This window comes from Diabrotica virgifera, chromosome 1 (assembly GCF_917563875.1).
Source record: "Diabrotica virgifera virgifera chromosome 1, PGI_DIABVI_V3a".
Taxonomy (NCBI): Eukaryota; Metazoa; Arthropoda; class Insecta; order Coleoptera; family Chrysomelidae; genus Diabrotica; species Diabrotica virgifera.
In genome coordinates, this window is record NC_065443.1 from 177,894,168 (window position 1) to 177,917,588 (window position 23,421).

A 23,421-nucleotide genomic window follows, 5' to 3' on the forward strand; every position below is an offset into this window, starting at 1 on the left:
CAGTTGCGACGCCTTTCGCCTTCAGCAGATGTATATCACCCTCCAAGTTCCCTACGGCTACTCTAATCCCTAAAAGTTAATCTCGTCCACCTTAGCATTGTGACCGGGGGTCGATGGGGGGCCCCAAAGCACTGTGCGGGGGGCTCCGCCATCGGACTCTGATCACAAATTTCTATTCGAAAACTTCTTCGACATACCCACTACGAGTAGCCGTCATGTCTTACCCCACCACACATCCATTCCAAATCCCGCGTAACAGGGGAGGCAGCAGTTACGCGGAAACTCCAGGTAGCCTGTGAATACAAACTGCCACTGCGTCCGGAGGCAACCGTGAAAAAAAGCCTAGAGGAGTAAACCTCAATAAAACAATCCCCACTATCACGGTGGAAGGCATCGTGCCAAAGATATGAGAGATGCGAGGGTTAGAGCATCACAAACGATCCCTTCGGGATACCTGGCGACCTCCCGAAGTAAACAAGCCTTGGCGTGGTAAGGGCGCACTGCCGCGCCAGACGTATAGTACGTCCCAACTCGTAGGAATTTATATGAGTACCAATAAACAAAATTCTGAACAGACGGGGGTGAGTGAAGACGACCATCGGCGAGACACGGACAATGGAACGGATATGGAAAATGAGAATAGGAAAAAACAGTCGCCTGACGACTTGAAATGGGAAGAAGGAATGAACAGTTTTGAGAGGGAGCTCATAAACTCACATAAAAAGAAACAGAAGATGAACAGGTCGACTGCCCCAAAACAGTCGACACTAGTAGGGGATGAAATGCTGGAAAGCAGTGAAAATGATGACGATGAGATAGGGGAGGAAAGATCACAAGAGGAAGTGGAAAACATAGAAAAAGGATGGCAAAATATTCAGGAGAGGGTGTTAGCCTCTTTCCTGCTTGATGATGAAACCATGAATAAGAAGAAAAGGAAAGGGAATAGTCTAGAGATAATAAATGATCTGAAGAGGGAGAGACTCGAAGAGAGTATTAAGTTTCCTAACGAAACCAAACAACAAAAAATAAACAGGAAACTCGAAGAGTTAAATATAAAACTAATAGAGATATTTACTAACCTAAGCGAAAAAAGGGGGGAAAAGGTGGAGATGGATACGGAATTAAAAAAACTGTTAGGGGTCATAAAATCCACTAACAACAAAAAAGAAGACGACAGTATAGCCGAAAAAACACAACAAGAAGTAAAATGCGATCACTGCAAGCTAAAAGTGGAACAAGAAAGACAGAGAGAAGAGCAAGAAAAAATTAAAAGGGCTCTAAACATGGGGGGAGGAAAAAAACCTTCATGAGTATATGTAATAGCAAATGGGAGGAGAAAGCATATATGTAATGAAACTACATATTATACTTTCATCATTTTAATATTGCTGTGCTCCAAGATGTCATCTCAAATTGGAATTTCAAATTGGAACGCAGTCAGCCAACGTTAGAAATTCGGAACACACTCCTGGCCTGCCGAACCGTCACTAGCTGAGAAGAGATTGGATTGACAGACGTCGTCATTTATGAAATGTCAAGCATTTATGAAACTTTTATTTTCACTTATTTGTAGAAATAATCATAGATTGGGAATATTGACATTAAATGTCGTTTCTTTATTCTAGGTAAATATTGTAAATGTTGTATTAAAACATGTTTTAATAAAATACTTTATTCTAGAGCAACACAGCTGTCCTTATTCCTATAAATATCATTACAAAACGACATTACTAGTCAAAAAAATGGAGAAATTAAAGTTCCAGTTTACAGTACAGGGATCCGCAGATGGAAAAACGAATGAAATATGTATAACAGCAATTGAAACTCCAGATGGACGTGTTTTTGAGCTCCCAGAAGAATTCAAGCAGGTAAATAAACATACATACCTAGCGAAATCTAATGTATTTATGAAAGTAAAAAATTCTTTGAAAAAAAGAGGTCAAAAAAGAAATTTATGGGTACCATTAGATATTGAAATGAGAAAGATATATTTAGATGATGGTGAGAATTTACAATTTGGGGAACAGTATTTAGATGAGAAAACACAATCTGTAGTTGCTACTTATGAAAAAGAAATACCATCAATAAAAAATTTAAGCAGAGTAACTGAAAGTTTTTTGATTGAAAAATTTTCTATAAAAATACCGAATGCTTGTCAGTGGATGGAAGACTTTGAGAGAGAGTGCGAACGATTTGAAATCATAGATGATGAACAGAAAATAGAGTCATTAAAATACTTACTTGAAAAACAATGTTTAGATTGGTACAGTAGCATGATAATTAAATACACAGTACAATCAGATTGGAAAATTTGGAAAACAAACTTTTGTGATGCATATGAAAAGAAAGGTTGGTCTCAAATCAAATACGCATTCACATTCAAATATCAAAGTGGTTCTCTTATAGAATATGCAACAAAAAAAGAAAGATTATTATTGGAAGTAAATAAAACAATCGACAATGACACATTAATAAACCTTATTGTATTAGGTTTGCCAGACGACATAATGAATAAACTTGATAAATATTCATTGATTTCAACTACTCATCTATTTAGTGAGTTGAACAAGAATGAATACTTGGTAAACAAGCAAGGTAAAAGACAGAAAGTATTCTTAGATTTTAAAGAAAAAGTTGAAGAAAAACAATACAAAACCAGCCAAAGATTATACAAAGAACAAAAACACATATGCAGTATTTGTGAAAAGCTTAAAAAAGGAACACGTTACCACTTAGAATCAGCATGTTGGTATAAGGCAAAAGATAATCACAATGACAAAGATAGTCAAATTCAACTTATCAACAACTCAGAAATAGAATGTGAACTACAAAATGAAAATCAAAAAAACTGCTAGTGTTGCCATTAATAAAAGTAAAATTAGTACTGAATAGCAATTTTGAGATTTTTGCAATATATGATTCAGGTTCAAATGTCTCATTAATAAATTCAAAATTGTTGAAAATAAATAATGAAAGACTAATTAATCCTAGAGGTACTAATTTAAAAACTATTAATGGCCTTAAAAAAACAAATGGAATGGTCAAATTAAGTATAAAAATTTTTGACGTAGAAAAAGAAACTGAAGTCTTTGTGATTGACAAGGATAATTTTGATTATGATTTTCTAATTGGTTTAGACTGTATAAAAAATTTTTATTTATGTCAAGATGAAAACCTGAAAATAAGTCAAAAACCACCTATACATATAGATACTATTTCTAAGGAAATAGAAAAAACTTTTCAAACAAATGCTAAAATTTCTAAGGAAATTAATGAAGAAATAATATTTGCTTCTAAGGAAACAAATGATAATTCAAAGGTATCTGATATGTCAAATGAAATGGGAAATAAACATTTAATAAATTTTAATGAACACTTTGAAAATCAAATTTTTGAAATTTATGTAAACCATTTAGATCGCTATCAACAATTAAGAATAGATGAATTAATAAATGAAAACAAATCCATATTTGCCAAAGATAAGTATGATGTAGGAACAGTAAAGGATTATGAAGCACACATTGATTTATTAGAAGAAAAATATTGCAGCAGAAGGCCATATAGAAACTCAATTGAGGATAGAAAGGAAATTGAAAAGCAAATTGCAATGCTATTAGACAAAAAGCTAATCGAAGAATCATACAGCCCCTTCGCAGCACCAGTTACATTAGCTTACAAGAGAGAGGAAAATACAAAATCACGATTATGCATTGATTTTAGAGACCTGAATAAAATTGTTGTGCCACAATCACAACCATTTCCTCATATTGAAGATTTAATGCAAAAGACGAGAAACTGTAAATTTTTCTCAACCCTTGATATCAATTCTGCATTTTGGTCAATTCCTATGCGTATTACAGATAGATACAAAACAGGATTTGTTACACAAGAGGGACATTTTCAGTGGACTTGTTTACCATTTGGGCTGAAAACATCCCCAGCTATATTTCAGCGAATAATGTGTAATATAATAAGAAAACACAAACTTGCTGACTTTGCAGTGAGCTACATAGATGACATACTAGTTTTTTCAAAATCATTCTCAGAACATATCAGACATCTAACACAACTATTTACAGCTATCAAAAGTGAAGGATTCAGATTAAAGCTTACAAAATGCACATTTGCTGCGGAATCTGTAAAATACTTGGGTCATATAATACAAAATAATAGTGTACGACCACTGAAGGACAACTTAATTTCAATAAAGGAATTTCCAATACCTAGAACACAAAAACATGTAAGACAATTTCTAGGAAAGATAAATTTTTACCACAAATATGTGCCAAACATTGCAATAACATTGAACCCATTACACAACCTGTTGAGAAAAGGACAACCATTTATTTGGACTACAGAATGCCAAAATTCGTTTGACAAATTAAAAAACATATTGTTAACTCAACCTGTATTAACTATATTTGATCCAAATCTACCAATACATATTTATACTGATGCCAGCTTATTGGGAGTAGCAGGGGTATTAAAACAACCACAGGAAAACAAAGAAGAAAAACCAGTGGCTTATTTTTCAAAAAAATTAAATGAAGTTCAAAAAAGAAAAAAGGCCATATACTTGGAGTGTTTGGCCATTAAAGAATGTGTTAGGTATTGGCAACATTACTTAATTGGTAAGAAATTTACTGTTTTTTCTGATCATAAACCATTAGAAAATATGAATATAAAATCTAGGACTGATGAGGAACTAGGAGATCTAACATATTATTTATCACAATATGATTTTGATGTTAAATATTGTCCTGGGAAACATAACTTAGAAGCTGATTGCCTTAGCAGAAATCCTGTCCTAGGCCCAGATAAAAATACTGAGGAACAGTTAAAAATTGTAAATTCAATAACTATCCAAGATATACTGGAAGATCAAGAAAAAAATAGAGACATACAGGAAAATAAGTATAAATTAATAAATAAACATAATGTTTATTACAAAAATATAAAAGGAAGAGAAAAAATCCTTTTGACTGAAGACTTTAGTAGAGAATTTTTAAAAAACGTTCATAGAAACTTGTGTCACATAGGAGTGAAACAAATGCATAATATGATTGGAACATATTATACAGCAAAAAACTTAACAAAAAACATTAGAGAAACCTGCCAAAAATGCTCAGTATGCATTAGAAATAAATCAAGGGGATTAGAAAAATTCGGATTAATGTCACATTTGGGACCAGCCACAAAGCCTTTCAGCATTGTCAGTATAGACACAGTAGGAGGTTTTGGAGGTTCCCGTTCTACAAAAAAATATTTACATATTCTAGTAGACCACTTCACACGATATGCATATATATTGACATCGAAAACTCAAACTGCAAATGATTTCATTAAACTTGTAAATAGTATTCCAGAAAATGATCAAATCGAAATGATTCTATCAGACCAATATCCAGGAATAAATTCAAATGATTTTAAAAAGTTTTTAGAGAAAAAGTTTACGAAACTAATATTCACTGCTGCTAACTCTCCTTTTTCTAATGGTCTCAATGAGAGACTAAATCAAACCCTGGTTAATAAAATTAGGTGTAGAATTAACGAGACAAAAGAAAAAAAAGCTTGGACAACAATAGCACAAGAATGTGTGGGCAAATACAATGATACCGAACATACTGTAACTGGTTTCTCACCATCATATTTAATGTATGGCAAAAAAGTAACAACACTGCCATCTGAACTGAAAGAAGTAGATTCAGAAAAAGATTGGATAAGAAACAAAAATCTTGCTTTAGAAAGAACGAAAAGATCTCACAAATATAATAAACAAATTTATGACAAGAACCGTAAACATGTGGACTTCAACATAGGTGATTTGGTGTTTGTCGAAAATGGAAACAGGTTAAACCGAAAAAAAATTGGACGAATTAAAAATTGGACCATATGAAATAACAGAAAAACTATCAAATTCCATTTATAAAGTAAATATGAATCGGAAGAAGTCAGACTCTAATCTATTCCATATCTCGAAGCTGGTTCCATTCCCTATACAGGAAGAAGGTCAAGATGAAGATGGTAACGAAAATATTTGAATATTTTCACCTTTGGGAAGGATGATGTAATGAAACTACATATTATACTTTCATCATTTTAATATTGCTGTGCTCCAAGATGTCATCTCAAATTGGAATTTCAAATTGGAACGCAGTCAGCCAACGTTAGAAATTCGGAACACACTCCTGGCCTGCCGAACCGTCACTAGCTGAGAAGAGATTGGATTGACAGACGTCGTCATTTATGAAATGTCAAGCATTTATGAAACTTTTATTTTCACTTATTTGTAGAAATAATCATAGATTGGGAATATTGACATTAAATGTCGTTTCTTTATTCTAGGTAAATATTGTATTAAAACATGTTTTAATAAAATACTTTATTCTAGAGCAACACAGCTGTCCTTATTCCTATAAATATCATTACATATATAAAGACAAATTGGGAACAAGGGGGGTTACGAGAAACGGTCGAGAAGAAAACATGTCTGATAGTAACAAAAAAGGATGCGAAGGACAAGGGGGTAGAAAATATAATAAAGGACGTGGGAGAGGACCTGGCAGAAACACTAGAGGAAGTGAACGAGGGAGAAATCAAATTCCTTGAGAACTTTAGGAGGAAAGAAAATAAAAAAACAATTTGGTACACGTTCGTCGCTGGAATAGAAAAAGAAAGTGGTGGCGATATATACGACCTAGCAGAAAAGGCTATAACTAAAATTAAGAAAGAGATGGATGAAACACCAAAGGTTGTACGGGTCGTAGCCGGTAACGACCTTAACAAGGAGCTCATAAGGAAAGCCCTCGAATATGTGGGGCGGAGGGAAAGTATCTCATGGGAGATGATAGTAAGAGGGAAGGAACTCGAGGTAGAGAAGAAGTCAGAACAAGAAGAAGCCCTCCTTATAAAGATGGGGGGGAAAAAATATAACGAAGTTCTTAGCGAAATGAGAGAAAAAATCGACATTGGAAAAATCGGTCTACAAGTGGAGAAGTTAAAAAGAACGAATGGGGGAGATCTCCTTGTAAAGTTAAAGGGAAGAGGGGCTGCGGAGAAGTTGAGGGCTGAACTGGACAGCAAAATGAACGGGATGGACACGGCAATCAGAAGAAAAGAGACTTTCTTCACGATTACGCGGTTGGACCCAGGGGTTGGTGAGGAAACTCTAAAGAAAATGATAAAGAGCTATACAGGCGTTCCTGAGAGAGAGATAGAAGTCAAGGTTCTACGAACAAACAGATATGGGGAGCAGGTAGCTACGATAGTCGTACGCCCCTCCAGAGCGGAAGAGCTGAGGAGGTACGGCTCGATAAAAATAGGGTGGGTTGTGTGTCCAATAATGGAGAGACACAACTCAGTTAGGTGTTTTAAGTGCCTAAAGTTTGGGCACAACACTTACGATTGCAAGGAAGAGAGCAGGGCGGCGTGCTGCTATAATTGTCTCCAAACGGGACATACCGTTGCAAGCTGCGGTAATAAACCGTACTGCTCGGTATGCAAAGAAGAAGGGCATAGGATGGACAGGATGGCCTGTCCGTCGTACCGAGCCCTTGTATACGGTAGGGGAGGAGAGGGGAACCCCTAAAACATGCTAACCAAACATAAAATAGACTCCTTGGAAAACGAAGGTGGGCCCATATACAGCCCACCTAGGTGTTATTTTATATCTTTAAAATTTATTTTATCTATTTTATTTATTCTATTTTACTCTATTATATCAATTTTACTAAACCACTTTTATTTATTGAATTCTTTTACTTTTACATATTTTATCTATATACCGTATCTATTTATTTTATTTATATTAATTTATTTACTTATTTTAGCTTTTATGCTTTTTAATTTTTTCGAAAGACGTGAGTCCGACGCAGAAACGACCTCTGGGAACTGAACCAAAGTGGACCTCAAGGATCAACCTGGTATACGGATATTGCAGGTGAACGTGGGCAGGGCACGCCGAGCACACGACCTTGTCCACGCAAAAGCCTGCAAGCTAGAAATAGACTTGCTCATCGTCCCGGAACCAAACAAAAAAATAACATCAGCCGGTGGTTGGGTCCAGGATAATGGGAAGAATGTGGCGGTGCTCTTTAGAAATAGGGATTTGGGGGTGCGTGGTATTGTCAGGGGAGGAAATCATATCCTCATCAAACTGAGGGATTTCAGCCTGCTGGCATGCTACGTGTCCCCAAATATCCCTATGATAAGATACAAAGCAATCGTAGATGAAATAATTAGCGCCGCCACGAACGAAAAAGAAGTGATGATCGCCGGGGACATTAACGCGAAATTGAGGTTGTGGGGTGCCCCCATAAACGACAGAAAGGGGGAAATATGGAATGAATGGATAGCCCAGGCTGGCCTCCAAGTATTAAACAATAACAAACCAACATTCGTAAGGGGGGTCAGCCGAACACACATTGATATTACGTTCGCGAGTGAAGGGCTATCCAGGAGAGTGCACGGCTGGGATGTCCTTGACGATCAGTTATTCACCTACCACCGGTATATACAATACGAAATAAAGGTTAAAGGGGGAATAAGACGGCCGATAGGACACACGGAGATTTATTTTAACAAAACCAAGTACCTATCGAAGGTCAGGAAGATTACCACATTACAAATTTGGCCACCGTGAAGAGAAAAGATAATAAAAAATCCCCCTACTGGTGGACGGATGAGATAGAAGATCTACGGGAGAGATGCCTCAGAGCTCGAAGGAATTATACGAGAAGCCAGGGCAGCCTCGAGCTCAAGGAAATATATAAAGATCTAAAGAAAACTTTAAATAAAAAAATAAAACAAGAGAAAAAAGAAAAGTGGCAGACCCTGATAAAAGCATTGGACGAAGATATATGGGGCGATGCGTACAAGATCACTATGAAGACGCTGAAAATAATCGCCCCATATAGACTCAACGAAGACCAGCGGATGGAATCAGCTGAGCTCCTCTTTCCTACCAAGGATCATCAAAATTTCATTAAGATATTTCCAACGATGGTAGAGGAGTTCACGGAAGAGGAAGTTAGAATAGCTGGTCAGGAGATGAAGACAGGGAAAGCTCCCGGCCCTGACGGGCTGCCACCAGAGGCAATAAAAATAATAGCAACGGAGAAACCAGGTTTGATCAGAAGAATATACAACGACCTACTGCAGAAGCAAGAGTTTCCCAGGGACTTAAAGGAAGCGAACTTAGTTCTACTCCTAAAGCCTGGGAAACCCCCCGATTCAGCAGCCTCTTATCGGCCAATATGCCTTCTGGACTGCCTTGGTAAGTTCTACGAAGGGCTTATCAAGAAGAGGCTGGAGGGCGTGTTGGAAGATCAGAGAGTGTTATCAAATCAACAATATGGATTTCGAAAAGGTAAATCGACAGTCGATGCCGCGACCTGGATAAGGGACGCGGCTAAAGCAAGTAAAAAAAGATGGGTGGTCTTTGTTCTGTTGGACATAAAAAATGCTTTTAATTCAGCAAACTGGGGTCACATAGTAGACCGAATAGTCGAATTTGGGGCTCCAGAGTATGTGTCCAACATAATAAAGGACTACCTATCTGAAAGAAACGTATGCATATCGAAGAAAAAGAAGAAAGAAATGACCGCGGGTGTACCCCAGGGGTCAGTCCTGGGACCCTTACTTTGGAATATACTATACAACGGGGTACTAGAAGTAAACAGGCAGAGAGGAGTGAGAGCGATTGCATACGCGGACGACCTAGCCTTACTGGTCGAAGACGACATGAATAGGGGAATAATACAAAAAGTAAACGAAGCAATACAGAAGACCGCAGATTGGATAGAGAGAAATGATCTAAAGTTAGCAGTAGAGAAGACAGAATCCATTATCTTGAGGGGACCAAGAAAGAGAGATGACATATTTGGATATAAAGGCTCTGTAATAAGACCCCAAAAGACGGTTAAGTACCTCGGAATTATTTTCGACGACAAGCTTAAATTCGGACAACACGTACAAGAAGCATGTCGGAAGGCAGAAGAAAGGACCTCTATACTAAATAAATTTATGCCAAATATAGGGGGTCCTGGATCCCAGAAGAGAATAGTGATGGCACAATCCATCTTATCCATAGTTTTATACGGAGCCCCAGTGTGGCACGAGGTCCTTCGAATGAAAAAGTATAAAGACGTGCTTCTTAGGACACGAAGGAAACCTCTGATCAGGGTGTGCAGCGCGTACAGAACCGTATCAACCATTGCCTTACAGGTGGTGGCTGGGTCTGTACCGGTGCACATCCTGGCCAGAGAAAGAGTCCGAATGTACCAGAGGGGCAACGGGGCAATAGGTTCAGGTCCACAAGAAAGGAAAAGAAGTCTAGAGATGTGGCAGAGGGAATGGGCAGCCGAAGTCGAGAAGGCGGCCTGGACGAGATCCCTGATTCCAGATGTGGTGAGGTGGTACGAGTGCCGGCATCGGCGCGTCAGCTACTATTTCACACAATTTTTGACGGGACATGGATCGTTCAGGAAGTTTACTCATCGTATAGGGAAAACCGTGGACGATCTATGCCCTGATTGTGGAGTAGTGGATGACGCGCAGCATGTCGTCTTCGTGTGCCCTGCATACCAGGCGGGACGTACCGAGCTGCAGCTGGGACTGGGATCGCCTCTAGGCGAGCCTCACGAGCTAATTGATAAAGCTATCAATAGCAAGAGAGACTTCGACCTGATCATTGCTTATGTCACGAAGACAATGAAGCACAAAGAGGAGAAAGAGAGGCGACTGCAAGCGGGATGACCGTCTATTTATTTATTTTTTAACGTTTTTATTTTTGTGTCGCAGATGGCAGCCAGTGGGGGGAGGATCCTTTACATCCAACCTGCGCTGTCTGTCTTATTTTAACTATTTTTACTTATTTATTTATTTTATCTTGTTTTATCTCCTTATTTACTTCTTCAATCTTATTTATACAATATTTATCATTTTAAATCAATTTTATTACTCAAATGTGTTGCGTGTTGTAAGCGGTAGTCAGCAGGGGGGGGGGACCTTTTACATCTAACCCATGCTGACCGCCTTTGTATTGTTTTGTTTACTTTCTGTTTTGTCTTGTTTTTTGTTTTGTATCAGGTAGTGGGGGAGGATTTTTACACCCAACCTCACTGACTGCTTCCTTTTTAACTGTAGAATGAATGGGTATGAGTTTGAGTGCGAATTGATGAAAGCACGAATGTTTGGAGTTGCTCGTAACTGTCGACTGGTATCCTTTTGCTAGTTCATGTTTGATTGGGGGCACCCCGGTCGCCCCACCCACACATGGGCTGCACGGAACGGTCGTCTTCACCGACCGGTCTTTGTGCGGGGTGTGTGCGGGACGGGGCGGCTGGGTGGCCGCTTAATCTACGGAGTGCACGCAGAGGGTGCCCGGGGGGAGTTATGAGTAAGGTCGACGGGTCAGACATGCTCGCCAAGAGCGGTTCCAGACCTGTCGGCTGGAGGAAGAGGAGGTGAGTTTAGTCGGTAGGCGGTTCGGCACGGTGAAGCGTGACGGATCGAATCCGACACACCTGGGACACCTTCCCAAACGGTCTTTTGAAGGTTCTCACCTCCCAAAAAAAAAAAAAAAAGGAATCGAATCTTATGGTTGTATATATTAATAATATAGCTATGCAAAGTCCGCAGATAGTGTGCTACTTTTTTTATAAACAAAATGGCGCCCGAAAAAAATCGTGTTTTTTCAATTTTTGCTCTATAACTCCAAAGATTTTAACTTTACACCAAAAACACCCAAATAAAAATTCACCGTAATTAAATTCTCCAAAGACACGTGTTTTTCCCGATTTACTTGACGAAAATTTTCCCCGGAAAATGCGGGTTTTTCCAACAAAATCTTTAATTTTCAACTAAAATTTTAGATAAGTAATAATTGTTTATTAATATGTAATTAAATAACTTGGTAATATAAAAGCTCTTTTCGCATAGATTATAATTCCAGAAGCCGATGGAAATTGAATGAACAGTTTATCTGGTAATATCTTTTTTTACGTAAAGCTGTAGTTTCATACTGAAGCTTAGTATATACTGACTTTTTGGGATAGTTCTAAAACGGTACTCCAAAATATGGACAAAAATGCTGTCTCTAGTGATTCAAGGTTTAATCTTAGAGCAGATTCATCACTTCGACATTAAGGGTTTTCGTTCCTGTCATTCTCTATTAGTTTCAAAGTTTCTGTAATTACCGGCCAATTTTCTTTCAGAGCTCGACAAACATCGTTTCTTGCTGACCAACGTGTTTTATGGGAACGATGTGTTGAACTTGTTAAAAAATTGTACAGTTCTTGAAGTAGACCAAAAAAAGAAACAGCAACCACACATGAACCAACGGCCACAGATCCTACCAGATTTAAGAAATGAGCGGCTCATGTGACATACTCAGCCTGAGGACCTAGTTTCGTTATTCTGGCTTGAACACCTGAGTATATCCCTGCCATATTACTGGCATTGTCATATGACTGACTACGGCATTTTGTGATATCCAAATCGAATTTATCAAAAACATCGATAACAGCATTTACTATCTCTTCAGCTTTGTGTCCGACGTTAGGCGAAGAACACAGAAAGCGTTCTACGGGTATGCCATCCCTAGTTATATACCTTAGTACCAACGTTAATTGGTCAATATGAGATATGTCTGGAGTGGAGTCTACCACAATCCCAAAATATTTTGCTTCCGTAGCTTCATTTAATATTTGTCTTCGAACATTTTCAGCCATAAGAAAGATCACTTCTTCATATGTTGACAAGATAGTAGGCGAAAAATAGCAAAGCGAGCGGGATTTATCTTACCTGCGCTGAGACACGGTCTACAGGTACAACGTAAAGAAAGTAACAGAATTAGTAAATAATATATTCTCACGGTTATGTTTAAAAGTGGTATGTTAAATTATCGCTCTTATATTTTTTAAACTTTTAATGTGTGGTAACTGTGCCAGCGTGTACTCGGAGTAGGGGGGCATCCATAAACTACGTCGTAAAAAATTTGGACTTTTTAATACCCTCCCCCCCTTCCGTCGTAATTCGTCGGTTACAGACGAACCCCCCCCCCCCCCATGTCGACGTCGTCATTGCAGTACACGACCCCCCTTTCAGTGATTTAAAAAAATTCAATGTTATTTCTGTTTTTTTTAATCAACCTTGAAACTTTATTTGCGAATGTATCACAACAAGAACAATTAAGGGGGTAGGCGCAAAATCTTGGTCCAATGCTATTTAAATGCATTCTTTTTTCGAATCCTGAGAAATCTAATAAATATATTTGAAGAATGTAAACGCAGAATGAAAGATTACATTATTACCGAGGGCTGAAAGTCCCTTAGAATAAACAAAAGGTTTCTTTTGAATGAAATTTTTGAACTTAAAAATCAGACTAAATATTTTTTTATCCCTGTAACTTATTAAAATAAACATTATAGATGTTTTCAGAAACTTTTGGTCCTCGGTAATAATGTAATCTCTCAATCTGCGTTTAAATTTTTCAAAAATTTTTATTAGTTTTCTGAGCATTTGAAAAAAATGAATGCATTTAAATAGCATTGCATCAAGATTTTGCTTATAAATCTTCTCTAAGTATAAATACGACTTACTACTAAATATAACACAATATTTTATTTCCATTCATTCTTTCAGAACTATTTTTCCACACACAGTATGCAGCACATAAATAAACTAACAATTGAATATTGTTTGCTTCCAAACATTTTTCTGTATATAGAAGCACTTGTTTAAACTCAAAGAACAATGTCTTACTGTTTGTTGTCCTGTGCTAAACTTTTGCAAAAGTGCTACCTAATATTATTTTAATGTGACTGTGACTGATAAATACGAAATTTATGTGATAAAAGTATCTATAAGAGAATTCTTTTTAATTTTAACAAAGGTGTATTTATTCGTAAACGTTTTGTTTTATTTTCAATTTCATTTCAAAAACTATAGGTACGTTTTTATATGAATATCTGATACTTTAATGCTGGTAAAAAATTATATTTATAGAGACAATAGCGACAAATTTAAATATACCAATATATTAAACGACGTCGAATGTGCACTCATACCCCCCACCCCCCTGTCGTATATCGTCGAAATAAGCAAGCCCCCCTCCCTCCCTCTTCTCAACGACGTAGTTTATGGATGACCCCTAGGCAATGCGAACAAAATCCGCCCATTCCGCGCCCTAACGAATTTGGCGATCTAGGCCTGTGCCTTGTTGGCCTAGTGGTAAATCCGGCCCTGCTAGTGGTCAGTTTAGTTAACACCGCTATCCTATAAACACCTTCTTTGTTAGGTTGGCCATAGGTCATAGTGCTTCTGCTAAATGCAGTCTGTAGAAAGTATAAAAGGCCGGAAATTGCGGAAAGCAACGAAAAAGCTGTTTGATGTTTGATTTATAGGAAGAAACTAAACATGGGATGTCATAAATTTTCTTAAGGTCAGTAATACACTGCGCGTCAGAAAAAACGGGCATCCCAAAAAATGGGTAATTTTTGATGTCGCGTATCTCCCAAACCTGTTGTCCGATTTAAGTAATTTTTTTTTAATATGTTATAGCCTTATTCTTTATCAATATCGCTGTAATTATATTGTTGCTAAACAGGCAAATTTTCAATGCATAGTGGGTGTATGAATCAAACTGTGTTTTTTTCTTAAAGTTCACAACACCCTGTGGAATATTCTAGTATTTATAAAATACTAAAATTAAAACCCAACTATAGCCTCAAGTTTTCTTAACATTCTCTTTTTTGATTCATTCGCTTATGTTTTGGATAATACAAAAGTTAGGTACTTTAACAACTAGCCATGTTCTTCATCAGTACAGGGTGTTTCTAAACAAGTGCGACAAACTTTAAGGGGTAATTCTGCTTTAAAAAATAATGACAGTTTACTTTATAATCGTATGTCCGCAAATGCATCGTTTCCGAGATACGGGATGTTAAATTTTCTCTTACAAACTGACTATTTATTTATTGCTTTAAAACCGGTTGAGATATGCAAATGGAATTTGGTGGGTTTTAAGACGTAGTTTTTTTTTGACATACAATTAAGAATTTTATATTCACCATTGACGTGGATACGGGTAATATGATCGGTCATATTACCCGTGTGCGCGCCAATGGTGAATATAAAATTCTTAATGCCATGTCACAAAATGCGTAATAACTATGTCTTATAGTCTGTTCGCTAAACTCAGACGCAACTTTCTAGATATTTTAGTCGGTAATTTTGCGAATACTTTTTTAATACTTTTTAAATAGTTAATAATCACTAAATATTTAGTAATTTTGTCAATTTTTGCAAAATTGGCAAAAAACAAAAAAAATATCGACTAAAATATCTAGCCAGTTGCGTCTGAGTTTAGCGAACCGACTATACTACCAAATTTCATTTGCATATCTCAACCGGTTTTAGGGCAATAAATAAATCGTCAGTTTGTAAGAAAAAATTTAACATCCCGTATCTCGGAAACGAAGCATTTGCGGACATATGCTTATAAAGCAAATGGTCATTATTTTTTCATGCAGAATTGCCCCTTAAAGTTTACCGCACTTATTTAGAAACACCTTGTACTGATGAAGAACATGGCTAGTTTTTAAAGTACCTACCTAACCTTTGTATTATCCAACATAAGCGAATGAATCAACAAACAGAAGAAAACCTGAGGCTATAGTTGGGTTTTAATTTCATTATTTTATAGATGCTAGAATATTCCACAGCGTGTTGCGAACTTTGAGAAAAAACACATTTTGATTCGTACACCCAGTATATAATGAAAATTTACCTGTTTAGTAACAATATGATTACAGCAATATTGTTAAAGAATAAGGCTATAACATATTAAAAAAATACTTAAATCGGACAACAGGTTCAGGAGACACGAGACATCAAAAATGACCTATATTTTGGGGTGCCCGTTTTCTCTGACGCGCAGTGTATACTAGTTTCATGATTTGGAATTAGCAAATAATTTCAACTGAGGACGTAAAACCGCGCAAGGTATGTACAAACAACTAATATATAAGGTAAATATGGGTGCAAAGAAAACAACAAAATTCTAGCATATTATATTTTTGAAGTGTATTGTTGATTTGTTGTTAACGGGCAATATTGAAAGGCAATTTTTGAAAAATAGGGTGAAATTCGAGTGTTCGTATTTAGTGATAAAAAAAATACCAAAAAAACTTTTAAGACCTGGTTTTGAGAATCAATACAAATGAAAGACACCTAAGCAAAATATTATGTTTCTTGGATTAAAGATTATGGAAATGGCGAAGGGAGAATTAAATAGGAAATTACTTCTGAAAAACTGTTTGTAATAACACTAAAAGATAAGAGGAAAGAAAAAAAATCAAAGGCTCTTAAAATGTACTGAAAATTTTATTCAACATTGTGTTTTCATACATTACGTAGACAACAATATCACAATTATTTGATCTTACTTATTTTTATGTTTGTACCTACCCTGTATATTAATTATTACCATTAATTGTGAATATTTTTAAGTGATATGTGAATCATGATACAAAGAGAATTGTAATAATGACGATCAGTTTATCTCATCATGTATCGTGCCAGTCTGGGATCATATCTTCTAATAGTGGTGTATCCCATATCTCTGTAGCTTTGCAATTGGGATACAAATCCTGGGTTAGGAAATACGCATCTTTTCATTTTTACTTTATCCAAAGCTTCCCTAAAATCAGAATACAATATATATTTCCTGTAAAAGCTATTAATTCGAGAGTGATGTGTTTGTGGTTTATTTGAATTTAGAATAGTATGGTGTTTAAAAGAGTCTGGCACTGGCAGTGAAACGAAAAGTTCGAAGTAAAATCGCTCTGATTTAAAGTGTAAATTACGTAGGAAATACAAATCCGAAAATTTAAACAACATCATCACTTAGTTTGTGAATGGTAAAAGCCTTAGAAGAGCAGAAATTTCTCAGAGAAAGCAAATTAGTAGCCAGATCACCTCAACATAAAGAAATTGCAAAACAGCCAGAATCCAGCATGGATGAATTCAAACAAATGCTGCGCGATCTTAAAAAAGACCTACATGAGGATATGGCACAAATAAAGAGAGAAATTAAAAATGACATCAGGGAAATGAGAGAGGACATAAAGGACACCAAAAAAGAGCTGCAGAAGAACCGAGAGGAAATGAAAAGCATGGCGAAGGAAATCACCCAAATGAAGGACGAATGGACGAGAAAAAAAGAAGAACTACATAACAAAATCAAGGAAGTGGAGGACAAGATGGAAATGATGAAAAAACAAAAAATTCTAAACAACCTAACAATAACTGGACTTACAACGAATACCGATAATAAAGATACACTCGAAGAAGCTTTGGAAAAGTGTTTCAGACAGAACAACTTTTGAAAACAAAGATACGTAGAGCGCAGAAGATAGGACAAGATAGATGTATAGTCGAAATGGTAGAATGGAATGACAAAATAAAGATACTCCAAGAAAAAGCAAAGCTAAAGGGGAAAGACATTTTCATAGACTCGGAACTTACAAGAAATGAACAAAAAATCCAGAAAAATATAAGAGATATAGCCAGAGAAGAAAAGAAAAAAGGTGCTATCGTAAAAGTGGGTTATCAGAAATTAGAAGTGAACGGGAAGAAAATGAAGTGGGATCATAGGTCCCAGAAACTCACAGAGGCAAACAAGTTAAAAAACTAAAGGCCGAAACGAAACCCGGAACTATAAAGACGAGGAAGAAAATGAATTACTAGATATAATGCAAAAATCATACAAAAACAAAACAGATTATTATTGGCAAATGAAGAGGACAATCAGGAAACAGAAGAAGAAACGGACTCTCGGGTGCAGAGAGCTGATTACTCACTCACTTTAAACTCTAAAATCAATGAAACTGAAGCGAAGCAAAACAAACCCAATAATACCTTAACTCAAAAAACGTTACAGAATCGGAGCCTGGAACGTCAGGACCATGTATGAAGCGTCAAGACTAGCGCAAGTAGTAAAAGAAATGGCAGAATTAAGGATACATATTATGGGGCTATCTGAAATAAGATGGCCTGGGCAAGGAGAGACAACAATATCAAACGGAGGAGTGCTGTTACACTCAGGAAACGATATAAAAGAAGACAGGAGGAATGGAGTTGGGATTCTTTTAAGTAAAGAGGCAAAAAGAGGGCTAATAAAATGGCATCCTATATCAGACAGACTAATAGTAGCACCATTCAATTCTCAAATAAGAAAGATTACCATTATTCAATGTTACGCACCGACAGAGGTAATCGCAGAAGATGAGAAAGAAAATTTCTACCAACAATTAACAGATACTATCGGAAAGGTGAACAAACGGGATTTTCTAGTAGTTATGGAAGATCTGAACGCGAAAGTTGGCAAAGACAACAAGGGAGTGGAAACATGCATGGGAACATATGGACTAGGGAATAGAAACAACAATGGAGAGAAACTCATAGAAGTTAGCCTAGAAAACAATCTTGTCATTGGAGAAACGATTTTCCCACACAAAGACTGCCACAAAATAAGCTGGATATCACCAGATAATAAAACGCAAAATCAAATAGACCACATTTTGATTAATAAAAAATGGAGAAGTAGCCTTCTAGATGTACGAAATAAAAGATCAGCAGATGTAGAAAGTGATCACCACCTACTAATAGCAGAAATAAAAGTAAAAATTAAGGCAAAAAGCGGGAGTAAACAATATAACAAACGAAGAAGATACAATATACAACAACTGAAAGACAGTGAAACCAAAAAAATGTGGAGTAACAAAATAAAGTTGAACACAGAAACTGTAAACAGCACACAGACAAATATAGCAAACAAATGAGAGATGATCAAAGAGACTGTACACCAAACCGCACAAGAACTGTTGGGCTACAACGAAGAAAAGAAATCAGAGTGGCTAAGTAACACATGGCAACTGATAAAAAAGAGGAAAGACTTAAAAGCCGAACTAAATAGAATACAAAAATTAGAAGATAAAATCAGAATAACCCAAGAGTATGCAGATACAAATAAACAAGTAAAAAAGAGCGCTAGGAATGACAAAAGAAAATGGACAGAGAAGATGGCGCGCTTAGCAGAAGAGGCAGCCGAAACAAATAATCAGAGAGGGCTATATAGAACCACTAAACGTCTTGCAAATAAGAACTTCAACAGTGGCAAACCACTAAAAGACAAACAAGGACAACTGCTTACAACAACTGAAGAGCAAAAATGAAGATGGCATGAGTACTATAGCGAACTTATGACAGAAGAAGAAAATGAGCCGCCGTTCCAAGAGGGTAACGACGTAGAGCCAAATGAAAATGATCTAAGGATAAACGAGGAAACTCCAACGATAAAAGAAATAGCTGAAGCAATCCGGCACCTGAGGAACAACAAAGCAGCGGGAATGGACGATATCACAGCAGAACTTTGGAAAGCGGACACTGAGAGAACCGTGGAGCTAATAGCACCACTATTAGCAGATATATGGGCTGAAGAAATCCTACCTACGGAATGGAATAATGGAATTATAGTTAAGCTCCCAAAAAAGGGGACGTACAGCTATGCGAAAACTGGAGAGAAATAACACTGTTATGTTCCATAAATAAAATATTAGCATTTATTGTTCATCAAAGAATCAACAATATAATAGACAAAACTCTCAGAAAAGAACAAGCGGGTTTCAGAAGGGGAAGATCCTGTATAGACCAAATTTCGACGGCAAGAATCATCATAGACGAAACTATAGAGAAGAACGCAGCCTTGATAATGGCCTTTATAGACTTTGCCAAAGCCTTCGACAGCATAAAACATACAGCCCTATGGAAAATCTTAAGGCTAAATAAATTACCTCCTAAGATCATTGGAATAATCAAAATGATGTATCAGCAAACATGTCAGGTATTGCATAAAGGGCAAATGACAGATAAAATACCAATTGAAGTAGGTTTAAAACAAGGTTGCATACTGTCACCTTTGCTCTTCAATATATGTCTTAATCATATACTGGAAAAACAATTGAAAGAAAAAATGGGATCCCTTGGAACTCCCTTCAGAACAAGAAACTAGCAGATATGGAATACGCAGATGATATCTAGACGAAGCAATAAAGCACTAAAAAGCCCAAAACCTAGAAATTTTGTGCAGTAAGATGATGCATTCTATTGCCGACGTCATGCAACTTTATGCATTCTATTCGAGAGAGTGTCAGGTTATTTTGTGAACTAAATTTATCTTCGGCAAAAATTTTTGTGCATGAAAAAATGCATTTCAAAGTGCATCTCGAAGAGATGGAAAATGAAAAATTTAGAACTCAAAAGATATTGACGGAAATGAGTTCAATTTTTATACTTGGGGGTTTTGGAGGTCACTGAACACGAATTTTATGACGACGATGGTCTCCAAGGTACCTGGTGCCCAAGATGGAACTCATCTCCTGGGACGAACGAATAATTCGCAGGACGATTGAATAATTCGCGAAATGAAGATTGGATCGAAAAACTGAAAAATACGTGTGTAATATTTTTCAAAAATTCTATCCAATGACACTAAACACGACCCCTCCACTTCATCCCCTGGAGGTGGCGTGGGGGTAACTTTAAAATCTTAAATGGAAACCCCCATTTATTATTGCATATTTGGATTGCTTACGTAAAAATAAGTAACTTATATTCGAGACATTTTTTCGAATTGTGGATAGATAGATATAATCGGAAAATACGATTTATCGTGATACCATAGGTAAATTATAGAAACGGTCTAATATCTCGAGAAATGCAGTTCCAAATAAAAAACCAAAAAATACGTGTTCAATATTTTTCAAGGGGTGGAGGTTGGGTGGGGGTAATTTTTAAAATCTTAAATAGGAGCCCCCATTTGTTATTGCAGATTTGGATTTCCTACGTAAAAATAAGCAACTTTCATTGGAGACATTTTTTCGAATTATTGATAGATATCGCTTTAATCGGAAAAACACTATTTAGTAGCGTCATCTGTCAACAATGGGGCCAAAATGATCCCTTCGGGCTTTCTAGGTAGGTATACTAAGCCAGACTTTCTAGTGTTAAAGTACATTAGTCATATATTTTTTTGCACCGTATCGCGCTTAGTTTGAATGTAAGCGGCATTTAATGGTGCTCGTTTTAAGGCTTTTTTCAAACACTACAAAAGGCGTTGGTAGCATTATACACCTAAAACCTACCGTTCCTCTGTTATTTCAAGTTGAATACACCAATTTGAGCATGCACCACAAAACAAACTCTTTTCACCTACCATATCTCTTTTTGTATTATAAATAGAACATTTACGAAGGAACGAATCTCTTTGTTATTTATTTATGACCTAAAAAATGTTTTATATAGTGTTTTTAGTTCGATGCATAGTTTTTAAGGTATTCACAAAAAACCGTCCGAAAAGGTGTCATTTTTCAATGAAAATGGCCAATTTTCAATTAAGCATAACTCAAAAATTATTGAGTTCTCAAAAAAAAGTATAGACCAGTTTTTGCTTAGAAATAGGTTCTCTAGCCACTCCCGTGCTTATTTTGACCAACAAATTTTCCACCCCCTTGAAGGGGTGGGAACCGCCCCAAGATAAAAGCGCCATAGTATATAGTGTAGATTTTGTTTCTTGAGCTATTCCCTACTTATTGTGAAAATATCAAGTATATCGATGTAGTAGGATGGAATTCGGAGCCAAATACCCTCATTGACTGCCCTATAATAATGCTCTGCTATGATCGCGTGAGAGAGGACACACAAGATTATAGCAAAATTTCTATTTACTGTAACTTTTCGAGTTTTTGAGCTACAGCAACGAGTTTTATGTCATTGGAAAAGTAATTTTGCATTATTTCAAAATATGTAAAAATATACAAAAATTAAGATTTTTTTTATTTCCGGTTCAACCGGAAGCCACATTTTAAGTAAAATTTATTGTAATAATAAATAATAATAAATAAAAAATTAGTTTTTATTACAAAGGAAGTTACGGGCACTCGTATATTTTTTTATAGAAAATTTATAACTCAATATTCTCAATATACTCATATACTCATATATCACAATTCAATAATGTCATTCAATTAACCGATAGGATTTCAAAAATATATCAAAAAATAAACAAATTCCTTGGAGCCATTTTTGAGAAAGTCTAGTTCAAAGTTATGTCAAATTTTGACCCCTTAAATATAGGCAACCAATAACTTTTTCTGAAAAACGATAATATTCTTCTTATAGCCCTATCTTTAGGCTATATAACGCCTTTTTCAAATTAAACTTATCTTAAACAAGTTTTTAGATAGGTAGGGAAATGTGTCGGATGGGCGGTCGGCCATGTTGGCTGCCATTTTGAATTTGGAAACGTCAAATTCCGTATTTCTATTTACCTATCGATGAGTTAGCTTTGAGTTAAATCGGTCAAAATTTGCAAAAATAGGCCCTAAATAACCCCCTATTTCGGCCTCCTTTGAGAAGTTTTTTTTAAAACCTTAGTTTCTCGACAAAATTCTCTTAAACTTACTCATACCGAATTTCATCGAAAACGGTCCGGTAGTTTTTGCTGGGCGGTGGCGACATACGTACATACGTACGTACATACTTCCGACATGTTTTTTTATTTGCTTTTTAGACTCATGGGGACTCAAAACGTCGAAAAAAATTGAAATCTGAAAAAAAATTTTTTGCACGATCCTATAACTTTATCTATTATACTATACTACGTATATAGTACGATAAAGTAAAACGAGCCTGTACCGCCATTAAGAAGAACAAAAGAATACACTTTCTTCAAATAAACTTTTTTATCCGATGCCTAGATTTTGTGTCATTTTGGAACTACTAAAACTTTTTATTTCATTAGTAGTTCCAAAATGAACAAAATCTAGGCATCGGATAAAAAAGTTTATTTGAAGAAAGTGTATTTTTTTTCTTCTTAATGGCGGTACAGGCTCTTTTTTTTAATATTGTATTTAATTACAGAGTAATTTCCACATATTAATATATTTTTCAAATTGGGCTCTGTACCGCCATTCTTTATTATATTACGAATACGTGTGCCAAATATCTCGAAAAAATATTCAAAATTACAGCCGCAATCTTGGAACGCGTTTTCGCTACCTGTTGATCGCTACTGGTTCCTCTTAATAAAAATTAATAAAATCTCCAGGGGCGGAACGCTGTGTGGGGGCCAAATGGGCAGAGGTGAATATAAAAATTATATGGGGTTTTTGTGACGTTCGTGATACAGATAGTACACCAAAATTTGGAAATAAGTAGATCATGGCGTAACTAGTAAAATCTCCATCGGTGGAACACTGCGTGGGGGACAAAGGGGTGACGAGCAGGGGTGAATATAAAAATTTTATGGGTTTTTTGTGACGTTCGTGATCGAGATAGTCCACCAAATTTGGGAATAAG

The 23,421-nt window shown here is 36.3% G+C and overlaps 3 protein-coding genes across 3 annotated transcripts; 2 read left to right on the top strand and 1 right to left on the bottom strand.

Annotated features, from left to right (window-relative positions):
• The first annotated feature begins 545 nt into the window (after positions 1 to 545).
• LOC126892117 (arginine and glutamate-rich protein 1-B-like) lies at positions 546 to 1,310 on the top strand. The gene has a single exon (XM_050661594.1). It carries the CDS (start codon positions 546 to 548, stop codon positions 1,308 to 1,310), a length of 765 nt encoding a protein of 254 aa, XP_050517551.1.
• A 4,705-nt stretch (positions 1,311 to 6,015) lies between these two features.
• On the top strand, positions 6,016 to 7,588 carry LOC126892124 (uncharacterized). The gene is made up of 2 exons (XM_050661598.1): positions 6,016 to 6,024; positions 6,392 to 7,588. Exons 1-2 carry the CDS (start codon positions 6,016 to 6,018, stop codon positions 7,586 to 7,588), a joined length of 1,206 nt encoding a protein of 401 aa, XP_050517555.1.
• Positions 7,589 to 16,367: 8,779 nt separating this feature from the next.
• On the bottom strand, positions 16,368 to 21,344 carry LOC126878902 (uncharacterized). The gene is made up of 2 exons (XM_050641797.1): positions 21,207 to 21,344; positions 16,368 to 16,702 (listed from the first exon to the last, which is right to left on the bottom strand). Exons 1-2 carry the CDS (start codon positions 21,278 to 21,280, stop codon positions 16,561 to 16,563), a joined length of 216 nt encoding a protein of 71 aa, XP_050497754.1. The 5' UTR covers positions 21,281 to 21,344; the 3' UTR covers positions 16,368 to 16,560.
• Positions 21,345 to 23,421: the final 2,077 nt, after the last annotated feature.

Excerpts from the sequence above, each read along its gene's own strand:
- LOC126892117 (XM_050661594.1), top strand. The coding sequence starts at position 546 with ATGAGTACCAATAAACAAAATTCTGAACAGACGGGGGTGAGTGAAGAC.
- LOC126878902 (XM_050641797.1), bottom strand. The coding sequence starts at position 21,280 with ATGGTAGGTGAAAAGAGTTTGTTTTGTGGTGCATGCTCAAATTGGTGT. Across the intron at positions 16,703-21,206 it reads CTTGAAATAACAGAGGAACG|GGAAGCTTTGGATAAAGTAA; the intron begins GTAGGTTTTAGG and ends TTCTGATTTTAG.